This window comes from Mchenga conophoros, linkage group LG20 (assembly GCF_057382185.1).
Source record: "Mchenga conophoros isolate Kocher_MC1m ecotype Shallow Benthic linkage group LG20, M_conophoros_male_GT1.1, whole genome shotgun sequence".
NCBI lineage: Eukaryota > Metazoa > Chordata > Actinopteri > Cichliformes > Cichlidae > Mchenga > Mchenga conophoros.
The window spans coordinates 28,650,843-28,664,254 of NC_140545.1; the positions used below are offsets into that span (position 1 = coordinate 28,650,843).

At 41.0% G+C, this 13,412-nt stretch overlaps 1 protein-coding gene across 1 annotated transcript; it reads right to left on the reverse strand.

Moving 5' to 3' along the window:
* Nucleotides 1-4,386: 4,386 nt before the first annotated feature.
* Nucleotides 4,387-12,667, reverse strand: icmt (isoprenylcysteine carboxyl methyltransferase). The gene is made up of 5 exons (XM_085260196.1): nt 12,282-12,667; nt 10,654-10,742; nt 10,331-10,500; nt 9,469-9,686; nt 4,387-6,614 (listed from the first exon to the last, which is right to left on the reverse strand). Exons 1-5 carry the CDS (start codon nt 12,498-12,500, stop codon nt 6,435-6,437), a joined length of 876 nt encoding a protein of 291 aa, XP_085116322.1. The 5' UTR covers nt 12,501-12,667; the 3' UTR covers nt 4,387-6,434.
* Between the last annotated feature and the right edge of the window lie 745 nt (nt 12,668-13,412).

The window sequence follows — 13,412 nt, forward strand, 5'->3', positions numbered from 1 at the left end:
TCACTGTATCCTGAAGTATCGTTGTGCCTGCACCAGCAGACAAAAAAGAGAGTGGAAGAGCAGATTTAATAAAACAGTAACCTAAAATTAGATGTGCTGGGAAGCTTTTCTACAGACAGCATCCACCTAAAGCTCAAAGGTAACCTTATCATCAGTTTTAGTGCTACAGTATAAATACTGCTCAATGACCTGATCCTTTCTTAAGAGCTTGAAAAAAGGACGTGACTGGACTTCTTTAAGCAGTACATGTGGTGGTTCTTATATGGCTGTTTTAAACTGTTGGAGCACTCAACACACTTTATACAACATGCCTCATTCACCCATTCAGACCCTTTCATACAAGCACTTTATTCTACACCTAAGTGAAAATGTCTCGATGCTTAATCATCCAGGTAAAGAAATCCCAAAAGGTTGATTCTGTTCATCTGGACATTTTCAGCGGGAGAAACATTTCGTCACTCATCCAGATGACTTCTTCAGTCTCAGCTGACTGCAGGTTTCCTGCACTGATCAATGTCCATGAGTACCATTCACAGAGAGTTGGGGAATGACTGCAATCACAGCATTGTAAGATGGTGACAGATGTACCCTTAGACCATTCAGAGATGGTCTTTCCCTTTTCACGTAAATGGTCTCCTTGACTGCCCTCAAACCAGCGTTCCTCCCTGTCCAGGATGTGTTCATCCTCATCCTTGAAAGAGTGTCCTCTGGCCTGTAGGTGTAAAAAGACTGCAGAGTCCTGGCCTGACGAGGTAGCTCTTCTGTGTTGTGCCATCCTCTTCACCAGAGGTTGTTTGGTTTCCCCGATGTATAAATCCTGGCAATCCTCCAACAGCGTACACTCTGTTACTCTGTTTGTGTTGGGGGATCCTTGGGGTGGACCAATTTTTGGCGCAGCGTGTTTTGGGGTTTAAAAGCCACAGAGTTTCACAGAGCCTGCAGTGTTTAGAAAAAATGCGTCTCAACTGTTCTGACACTCCTGACACATATGGGATTACTACGGGTGATAAGAGAGAGCTTCTGTTTATAAGGTTGGAAACCTGCAGTCAGCTGAGACTGAAGAAGTCACCTGGATGAGTGACGACACATTTCTCTCCCTGAAACGCTACGTCCAGATGAACAGAATCAACGTTTTTTTGGATGACATTAATAATGTTAGTCACTACTTGATGCAACTCAGTTTTTAACCAGCAATTAAAAACAGAACAAGTATATTTATTTATATATTAACTTATATGTATAGTGTATTTCTTATTTATGTATTTGACCTGGGGATAGAATCTTTTTTAAACTGGCAAAATAAAATGTGAAGCCTAATCCAAAAGGTAGAGGGGGAATCTTGTTTTCCAAATCCAAACTGGGAGCTGGTTCCACAGAAGAGGGGCCTGAAAACTGAAGGCTGTGCCTCCATTCTACTTTTAAATACTCTAGGAACAAGTAAATTAACAGCCTACAACGTCTTTATGATGAGCCTGATTTTTCAAGACCTTGTATGAGATGAGAAATTTGATTCTGGATTCAACAGGGAGCTAATGAAGAGAAGTCAGTGCAGGTGCTGCAGCATTTTGGATTAACTGAAGGTTTTTCAGGCAGTTTTTAGGACTTCCTGATAATAATGAATTACAGTAGTCCAGCCTAGAAGTAATAAATGCATGAACTACTTTTTCAGGATATTTCTAATTTTAGAGATGTTGCACGAATGGAAGAAAGCAGTCTTACATATTTGTTTAACCCTCCTGCCATCCTTTAAAAAACTCACACCCATCACCCTAGGGACCATTCTCAGCCACGCCATAAAAAGACCATATATCCATATTTTATTCCACTTTAAATTAGCCAACCTTGTAAAACTACTTCTCCCTGAAATATTCATGTAAAGTTTTAATTATATTTTCGTTGTTTTAACCCTTCAAATCCCAGTGTTATTACATGAGCGCCCTGTGTTATAAGCCCCAAAAACCAAAAAACGAAACTAAATATTTCCACAAAAAACCAGTTGAAGTAATATGTGATTGTCATTATAAGTAGGCCTTTAGATGGACCAAAGATTGGCACCAACATACATTTTGACCTGCCATTATTTTTTTTGCATTTTTTTTGCAATTTAAAAATTAAAACTTCAAGGCCCTGAGTCTTCATTGACATCCAAGAAAAGAAGAAAAAATAAAATCATATGATGATAATTTGGGGTTGAAAAATAGCATTTATAATGGAAGTCAATGGGCAGAAAATGGTCCCCAGGGTGATGGGTGTGGGGATTTCTGCTGCTCAGCCATTTTAGGCTGATTTAAGGAATTCACAATGGAATATTAACATTGACAGGTAAAAACTATCCTGTGGCAAGTTTGGTTATATTCCACTGAACACAGTGGAAATGGCAGCCATTTAACACATAGCAGTGGCACAAAAAGGTCCCAAGAAGGCAGGAAGGTTAATATGTGCATTGAAGGACATGTCCTGGTCAAAAATGACTCCAAGGTTCCTCACAGTGTTACTTTGTTACTAAGAACCAGGTCATTTTCCTCTCTAAGGCCCTTCTACACCGATCGCTCAGCGTGTCGGGGCGACCAGCTCTTGGCAGCATGGTTCATACTTCTTCCATTAAGTGATTTTGGAGTTCAAAGTGCTCACTTCAATGCTGAAGAAATCTTTCTGTACATTCCCCCAAATCTGTGCCTCGACACAATTTCTTTGACTTTGAGTTTGTGCTCTGACATGCACACTCAACTACTGAGTGTGTGCATTTTCCACCGCAGGCGGACTCCAATGAAGTTGTAGAAACATCTGATTCATTCATGATCTGTTCTCATTTTTACATTATGGGCCATTGTGTGTCGAACTTTAAGGTGAAAAATGAATTTAATCCATTTTGGAATAAGACTGTAACATGACAAAACGTGGAACAATTAAACTTGAGTTAATACTCTCCAGATGTGCTGCACGTGTGCTGTTATGGTAACCACTCCTACCATGAGGTATTAAAACATTAACAAATTAATCGTATTCAAGCACCACCGGACACCTGGAAACGTAGTGTTTGGTTTATTATATATAAGAAGCAGGTAAAGCTTCGGGTCAGGGTGCTGTCTCACTGCGGGGGTCTTCATGCTGACTACCCTGATGGATGTCTCCGTTAACACACATACAAATAAGTTACCAGTTAAACAGTGAAGCTAATCAAACACCATGTTGAGTGAGGGTGAAATGCCAAAACATCTGCCTGCCAGGTGAAGTCAGATCACTGCCATGCTAAACACAGAAACAGGTACAAGGCCTACGCTCTTAGTGTTGCCATGTTCCCAGTTTCTGATGGTCACATAGCATCTATGGGCAGAAGGTCTGTTTAATAATGACTGTGGTGTTTTGGTTGTTTGAACCAGATGGTTGGACCTTATTTACCCATTTCAATATACCATTTGTACACAGTACTGTAATATTACTGTCATCTCACACCTAAAGTAAAATATTTCACATTAAAATCCAACAGAGAAAAAGAAAAGCAGCTCGTGTGATTCATGGAATGTAGAATGTGGGAAAACAACAACAACAAACAAAAAATGCTAACTTATTGTGCACACACACTTTCTGCAGTTTCCACCTTTTGCACCTCGGTTCATCAAAGTACCATCATTCCTCCCATTTAGCTTTTCTCTCTGTCGTAGCAGAGTCATCTGCATACAGATGTCAGTTCTATCCAGCAGAATTACACTATTAAACTTGCTCACGGCTCACGAGTACATTCCCCTCAAAACATTTCCCTTTCATGAGGGCGTCACTGATGTTTTCACTGCTAACAGAAAACAGGACACCCTGTCTTTAAATCTCATTTCATTTATAGAAACTCCCACCCTGCTGTCAGAGAGCAAATGATGCTTTACAGCATCATTTGATGTTTGAGCTGATGAATGGTAATGAATGGTCTCTATATTATTGCATAGTGCCTGTTCTGATGAGCCAGGCTCATCTATGAGCGTATGTCTTTGTTGTTGGAGAAAAAGTAACACATCATCTGCATAAAGACTGATTTTAATGCCCTTAATCACTAAAGCCTGTCTGATTGATGCTGTGGTTGGTTAAAAATTGCAAACAGTGAAGGGCAGAGTGGGCATCCCTGCCTGGAGACAGAAGCTGGAGGATGTTTGCTCATTTGTCCTGACACATGCTGTTGGGGAACTATTTTTAACCAGTTTATGAAACCAAATGCGTGTAAAGCTGCAAATAAAAAATTCCAGTTTACTCTGTAAACACTTTTCTGCATCTACAGACAATATTGTGGTTTCAGTGTTTTTACTACATGAGTAGAAATCTGATACTAAAGCCTTAAACACACAGTCAGATAAGGGTAATCCAATCTCTCCTCAAAACAAAAACACCAAATATAACTCAGTCATTCAGCTCAGATTTATTTATGTAGCTCCAATTAACAACAACTGTTCCCTAAAGGCGCTTTATACCGTCGGCTACAGCTGACAGTATAAAGTCATTTGGTTGATTTGGATAACAGTTTGAGCGTCACAAGCTGACAGGAGAGACAAAAAGAAAAATCAGTTCCTAAAATACAAAAGGAGCTCTAGCACTGGAGCGCTGCTAGCACTTCCTGTTGAATACAGATCATGCTCACGTTACTTTAACAGCCTCAGGTACTTTATAATGCGAGCATACAGCACTAAACACTTGTTTAATGCTGTATGCACACGTCCTTCTTTTACTCAGGTGCTTAGAAACGATCCTTAATCAAGTTTTTGTCAGCCACAACATTAAAGCCATGTGCCCAGTGCTGTGTTGGTCCACCTGAGCTGTAAACAGCTGTGGCCGAGGACCTCTGGTGATGTCACTTGGTCTCTGGTTCTGAGACATTTGTGTGAGAATTGTTTGAGCCTCCATGCATCACATGTTTTAGTAATACTCAATGTTTTTTAAGCTGTAAGTAGATTTAATGTTGGGGCTGATTCCTGTATAGCTTCATTTATTTCATCAGTCCATGCATAAAATTCTGTTAAACACTTTTGTATATTTAACTTGATAAAAACCAACCTTTCACATATTCATCACTCAACCTGTATCAACCTGTTGAGCTCTTATATTTCCCCTTTTGCAAAAATGTTTGTCCTATTGTGATAAACTGCTCTCTGTGAGCACTTCCTGTGACTCCACTCTGTTCTACCTTGTCACTTCTCTCGCCTTTCCTGCCTCTGAGTCACATCACAGGTTTACAGGAGGCGCAAACAGGGACGATATACATATGAAGGTCTACGTTTGCAGTCAGTCATATACGACGACGAAATGCTCTGTAAGAGTGTAACTAAACAAAACTGTATGGTATTCATATGCTCTTGTCACACTGTCATGTTGTAAATGGAACTAAGAGTAAATATAAAAGTTCTCATGAACATTTAAAATTGAACAAATGTCACTTCAAAGTGAGGCCTTGATCTTATTAAACACCTCTGCTCATCTTCCTCTCTGCTCACAGCTCAAAAAAAGGAGAAAAGCTGAGGTACAAAGTGAGAATTGGGACTATTTGTCTCCATAAATCATGACATGTTTTATTGTCCAACTCCTTTTAAACCAGATCACATGTTTTGAGGATGCGCACTGAGCCAACCTGTGCTACTGAATTTCACTCTTTGTAATTTTGGTCTTTTCACATAGAAAAGACTTTTTTTGTTACATCACACTACAGATGACGCTACAAAAAGTCTTTTTATTTATATGCTGACACTACACCTAACAGCAACGCCTGACTGCAGGTTTCACATGAAGACGTGTGATTGGACAAACTGGGATTAGCAGGGACGATGTGGAATTGGACATGTTTAGAAAGAAAATGTAAACATTCCCAACCAATCTGACTTGTTCATTTAAATCCAGATTCAGAGGATAAACAGACATTTATTCTGCACATCTGCCACTGGAAACATGGTGATGATAAACACAGACTTAGACATCAGGACTTGAATATAATGAGTCTCCGTGTGGGTCTGTCTCATATCAAAAATAGTTTGCTTTAATGGAGAAGTACTACAAGAATTTGTACACTAATGATTTTGAACCCGGTTGATTTCCTGTCCAAACATTTGCTACTAACCCCTGAGAGAATGATCACATCACTCTCCAACAACACAGGTAATCAGTGAGAACACAAAGCGTGCTACAAGTGTACAAATGACACATGAGAAATAAATGAAATGGGACACATGTAGAAGAGTGCAGCTTGTCTGGCCTTAAACTGAATGTTGGAGGTTGATATAAAAACAGCAGTCCAGCAGCCTGACACTGTCGCAGCTATCATGGTTTCTGCCTGTGAGCTACGGATTCTCAGTCAGCTGCAGGGTTTTACCTCGGGAGGGCCGTGCCCAGACACACACCCACCCATCAGGTCTGACTCGCTTTAGAGCTTTAAGTCTATTGCGTCCAGCATCCACCTCCTCAGTCTAGTTGACACGGATGCCTGAGATGAAGGGCAGCCCGGTGGGAACCCTTTTCTTGTACTCAACATAGTCCTCGGCGAAAAAATGGATAAGGGAGAGCTCCTCCTCCTCTATCCGCTCCCGGAAGAACCGCCAGCTGGCTATTGTGTAAGCCAGGATACACAGTGGGTTACACAGCATCACCTGCAGCAGCCAGAAAAAGACAACAGATGTCAGCAACAACAAACAATTCATTAAACTGATTTAGAAAACCCCTCCAATAGTAAACCAAATAACCAGTGACTGAGGTCTGTGTACCAGCAGGAGTGGGACATGTAGTTCATAGTTAGTACTTTAAGAAATCTTTCATAATTCTACACAAAGTGTTCCAAAACATACAAACCACAAATGATGGATTTCAAACACTGACAGCTGCATTAAAGCAGCCGAGCAGTAACCCTTCATATCCTGTTCTGTGTGCCCGATCACATCAAACGTTACGTCTTCTGTAATGTTTTTGCTTGTTTTGTTTTAAGTTTGGATCTCAGCGTTAAAACTTGACAAATGTATTTGTTATTAATTGTTCGCTGCGTCCCTCCTACAAAGAACAGATACTGGTCCTGCTCATGGTGTAAGAACCTTCTATGGCCCTGTCCAGCTCTTCTACAGTAGCGGCCCATCGGTGCCACACAGCAACGCTTCTGGCAATGGCACACACAGTATCATCACAGAGCAGCTGGACTACAGGTGGTACCTGCAGGGCACAGGCATTGCTTCATACTGCTAGCAGTGACAAATTAAATAAAATAGCCTCCACCTGGAAAACTTCCTGTTTTGTTCATTTTTTTAACTCCAAAGCAGCTGAAACTGAATAATCTCGTTACCCAACATATCCCACATGTTTAACTGACTTGATGCTATACTCTGATCAAACTGTGTTCCTTGTGTTTAACAAACAAGAAGATAAAATGATCCTAATTGTAAAAATACACAGTATCAATATTTTCTTTTACCTTTATTATTGTAGTGCTGCTCATTACTCTTAGATACGACAGAGCTGTTAGATGCATAGAAAACTGCATCTAAATCGTTTGAGATACACATTTAGATCATCTCAGGGTTTCTAATATGTTCATTACAAATTCTGATTCAATTCACTGATGAACAAACTCCTGCTGAAGATCCGCTGCACATAAACAGCACTTGAAAACGATATAAAGCCCACTTGCCTTATTTATAGCTCAAAAGGGCTTATTTACATTTTCAAGAATTACATTCTTTATTTTTAAGAAGATCCATGAAAGGTGGAGACAGAGATCTCATTACATCACTCAGCGAGCTCTATTAACGAGCAATAATTGATATTCAAAAGAGAAAAAAAACAACACAGGCTTTTAAATGAACTGCTTACTGGTTTCCATTTTAGAAATTGCAATGTTTTAAAGTTTACCAACATCTACCTAACAACCCTCAGGTCAGCGGCTCCATCTTCTACTGGTCCATGTACAAAAATATTAATGCGACGTACCAAACACAAATTTTTATATTATTTTACTTTCAATCTGAAACGTGTTACGATAGCATTGAAATTAATATGGTCTAGTGCCCCCCATGCCCCCCTTTAGGCTCACCCCTGCTCTCTTCCATGTAAAATAGGATGGGTGCCGTCATCATTCAGCAGTATCATTTAAACATGCTATCGGACTAAGTTCACAGTTCATCTGCAGGTTTTTCTCTGTATAAAACAAACAGCTGCTGAGTTGCTTTTCTTCATGTTGGAGTTTGTTGATCAGCTGCTTTGATGAATGGTAAATGGCCTGTATTTATATAGCGCTTTACTAGTCCCTAAGGACCCCAAAGCACTTTACATATCCAGTCATCCACCCATTCACACACACATTCACACACTGGTGATGGCAAGCTACATTGTAGCCACAGCCACCCTGGGGCGCACTGACAGAGGCGAGGCTGCCGGACACTGGCGCCACCGGGCCCTCTGACCACCACCAGTAGGCAACGGGTGAAGTGTCTTGCCCAAGGACACAACGACCGAGACTGTCCGAGCCGGGGCTCGAACCGGCAACCTTCCGATTACAAGGCGAACTCCCAACTCTTGAGCCACGATCGCCACGATGAAGGACTCACACTCGCTTTTTTCCCAGTAAAGGTTTTAATGGTGACCACAGGAACAGCGCTGCTGTTTTGGATGACATAAACCTCCGCCTCTTCGCTCTTTACAGTTTGTAAACAGACTCCATGTTAGACTGTGCCAGCATCGTCATCACTGCTGCTGTTGGGGGCTGCGTGGGCTTAACAGACATTATAAAAGATGGATGTAGCTTCCAGATCTGAAAGTATTTGCTCATCTGCCGTCACACACACATGAACTTAACTGACATCCCATTCTTAAACTACAAGGTTTAAGGATTTAGGATGTCGGCACACCCTGCAGCATAACAGCTTCAAATTGTCTGGGAAAGCTTTCTACAAAGTTTAGGAGTGTGTGTATGGGAATCTTTTAAAAATCACCTAGTAGTGCATTTGTGAGGCTGATGTTGGATGAGCCTGATTCAGTCTCTCCTCTAATTCATCCCAAAGGTTTTCTAAAGAGCTTGGAAAGAAAGTGAAAAGACTTCTTTATCCCCAGAAAGTTGATTGTGTTCATCTGATCGTAGTGTTTACAGTGGGAGAAACGTTCAGAGCCTGAAGACTTCTTTAGTCATTTCACAGCTAGCTGCTAGCCCATGCAGAGCTTATAGCGCCTTCCTGCACTGAGAATACGAAGCATACGTGGCTACAGGATGTTTCCTGTGAGATCAAACTTCTACCATACACCTGGTAGATGGTTCGAATTAGTGTGTGAGCACGTTCACATCATAAACTGTGATCCAGAGTCACTCTGGAGTTTGTTTGGAACCACACAGAACCAAACAGTCTCGCTGAGGCTGCTTTGGTCTGCACGTGAGCGCGATTACTGTGTTCACACCTGCACAAACAAACCACACCAGGTGGAAAAATGAGCTGAAGTTAAACACTAATGATTGCTGCTGCAGCTCACCTGTGTTCCTATGCTCCAGTAGAACCAGCCCACATAGGAGGGGTGTCTGAAATAGGCGTAGACCCCACTGGTGACCAGCACATGGCTTTGGGCCTTCTCATTCTGGACAATGTGATTGAAGTTGGAACCGGCTGTCAACATGGCCGCCTTCCGTAATCCTTCACCACACAGAACCATGAAGAGACCCAAGACGCTCAACCAGCTGAGTTGCTTCAGTTCTATAAGAGATAAGAAAGACCGATGAAATACTGGTGAGCACATAAAAAGCCTGAGAGCGCAGATCAGGATCTGACCAGCTGCTGGTCTGCAGGCCAACAGGAAACCAGGGTACATCACTTCCTTTATTCAACAGAGGTGTGAGCACATTAGGTGTCAGTATGTTCCCATGAAAGGATGATGGCTGGCCTCTTTCTCCTTCCTTCTCTGTTATCTATTAAAAATATTTCTTTGATGTTGATGGTTACACGAATAGCTGTTCATGCATTTTGCATGTCGCCACAGGTTCCCAGCTAAACTATAATGTTACTTAAACTTAACAAACATGTTTACTTCCTATTTTGAAACACGAATCTCCAACCACTCTTTGGAACTGTTGATTGTCATACCCATGTGACAGCAAGGAAAGTGATACATCTCTGGCAGCAGCCAGCATCATACTGGGTACTACGACACGGCCAGAAGCTCTGCACATAGGATGTGAGTCAGCCATGAATCCATTAGCCCATGCACACGCTCCACAGTCTGGATGTAATCTGAGATCATTGTTATTTCAGCATGAGCTAATATACTGGATCAGGCAACCTCCCTTCTCAACAGTTCTGAGTGGACTGAGTGCAGGTCATTACACAGATGACACACCAACCTGGAACGGTCAGCTTCTCCACAATGAACTCCACCCATGATGAGACAGCAGCCAGCGTGTACTCCACACTGTGGTTGAGCAGGAATGAGTCCAACGACAGGCTGCGAGGGTTGATGATGGCCGTTACCAGATACTCGGAGTAATGGAAGAACGACAGGGAACACATGTACCTGCAGAAAGACAGGATTACTTCACGTTCAACTGTAGCCGGCCTATATTAGGAAAAAACACATCCTGATGTCAACGTATGAAAATCTATGTAGAATTTAACCAAGAAAGTGTGACATATATATAGTTTTACACAACATAACAAATGTACATACCAGCCAAAATGTGTCCAAGTGGTTTCAGAGAAGGTTATAATTAAACCACAGCCAAAGGTCACTCCCAAAAAGCAGGCCCTCACAGCAACCTAGAACGAGGACATGCTGTTAACACACTCTGCACTCACTTTTTCACTGTCCAGGTATTTAAAACTCGTCCTTCACTATTACACCCGTCTGCTCCGCATTCACAAACATGTATTCTGTCTTGCTTCTACCGACTTTAATTCTTCTCCTATCCAGAGCATATCTCCACCTTTCCAAACTTGATCCCACCTGCTCTGTACTCTCACTACAGATCACAATGTCATCTGCAGATATCAAAGTTCAGGGAGACTCCTGCCTGACTTCATCTTCAACCTGTGAACAAGATGGGGCTCAAGGCAAATCCCAGCCCCACCTGTGGCTCAGAAGGGGTCATCTCCAGATCGATAGTTTGTTTCACAGCTCCTCCAGTCTGAATGTCAAATGATCCATGGGCAAGCTGCCCCCTGTGCATCCACAATGCAGAGCGTGAGTGAATGACAGACAATGCACTCATTGATAGGAAAACTGCTTGAATAAATGTGTGTATTATTGGATGAATAAGTCTTGTAGTAAAAAGTGCTTTGAGTGCACAGTATACAAGTACCAGACCATGTATCCCCTGGAACTCATTCCAGCTGCACACCTCACACACTTCTATGTCACTCCTGACTTTACTCATACAGTACCACAATGTGTCTCCTAGCATCCTAAGATATGCTTTGTCTACATCCAGAAAGACAGTACCTTATCTATACTTCTCCAATGCAAACATACAATCTGTAGGGGTCTTCTCAGTCTTAGTTCAAAAACTCTTTCCCATAGCTTCTTGGTAAGGCTCGACAGTTTTCTCGCTCTGTTGTTACTACTGTGCTACATATCACCCTTGTCCTTGAGAAGCAGTACCAGTATCCTCCTCCTCTATTTCTCAGGCATTGCATTAAACAATGTGTTTGCAAAGTCCGCTGCCCTGCTCTCTCAGAGAGACCAAGACAATCCCATAACTCCACAGGTATGTTATGTGGACCAAGCGCCTTTCCACTTTTCATTCTATTTATAGCCCTCACATCTTCCTTGCTAATCCTATGCGCTTCCTAATCCTGTAACTGTCCTCCTTTCTCTCATTTTGTAATTTATCACTGCCTCTTTCTCCATTCATCAACTCAAGCAATGCTGTATAAGTAAATTATATTAGATACAAACCAATACAGGACTAAATGAGCAGATTTCTGAATGGACTTCTGTATTACTTTCTTGTCACAGCACATAAAGTAACTGTTAGTACCAGTTATAGAGTTTAGCCATTTCAACTGTCTAAAATCAGCAAGTTCCTAAGCTTAACAGACTTCTATGTTTAGCACACTAATACCAACAGCCTCTCTCTTCTTTTGCTAATGAGATTAACTCAGTGTTAGCTAGGCTAGCTAGGCGACTCAGTTGGATAACATTAGCAGCAAGATTTAGCATTTAATATTAAATGGCGTAAAACTTGATTGCTATATTAACTGCAGGATGCCAAAACAAACTGAGGTCACAAAAAATACGACTTCAGCATAAGATTCAGCACAAAAGCAGGAAGTTGGTAACCTTATGACAGCACCTACCTTGTACAGAGGTCCCTTGTATATCAGAAGTAAGAGGCCGTTAATAAGGGCAATATGAGAAGAAATCGCAATTTTCCCGGGAGTCTCGGTCAGATAATCAAAGACCCAGTCGTGACGTCCAAACCAGGTTCTGATCAGAGGAATTACAACCACGCTAAGCCCTAAGATAAAGCCATTTATACTTACTCTAGCCTCTAATACCAACTTACTGCCTGCCATGATGGAAATACTGTACAGTGGTAAAATGAGATATCGCGAGAACTAAATGACAATCTCGTGACGTCATGTGACTGCCTTTGTGTACTTATCAGCTGCCAGTACAGAAAACCAGAAGAGTCATGCGGATCAAATAAACAGTTTTGTGCTTCAATAATGAATTGTGCAATAAAATATGCGTTAATACATGCATTTGTTAAAAATGATTTTATTATTTAATAATTAAATTAAAAATGAAAGCACTATTTATAATTCAATATTTCAAAATTGAATATTTCAAATTGAAAAAAAAAATTCACAAACAAAGAATTAAACTCTCAATAAAAACATCTTTTCAAAAACGATTTTCGAATTCCAAATAAAACTAGAAAGTGCATTTTCTGAAGAAACTGCAGTGTGAATGCTTGAATCTGAATGTATGCACTGAAATGAATTAATTACTGAATTTAAGTTAAAAATCTTGAATGAGATTAAAAAAAACCCCGAATTTAACCTGAAAACAAAAGTGCTGAACTGCTAAAAGCTGAAGGTTACACAGAAGAAGAAGTTGGAAAAAAGCTGAAAATGTTTTAATTGTAAATTAGAAAAACCTAAGAAATGAGAAAAGAACATTTAGAGTCAGAAAACATCTGAAAGAATATTAAAAAGTCATATTCTTTGAATCACTGAATGACTAAAATGTGATCCCTCCACTTGGACCCACACAGTTTAAAAAGTTTACATCTCTGAGCTTTGAAAGACAAGATGTTGGAAAAAGAACAACGATGGCGACGTTTTGAGGGTAAAATGATGGCTTTAACACTGTGGACACAGCAGCAGTTGAAAGAGAAGTGTTTAAGATGAATCTTGGCAGAGTGGCAGGCAGAGCTCGTTAAGCAGGCAGGTGTGAGCCTGGTTGCTATAGTGACCGCACCC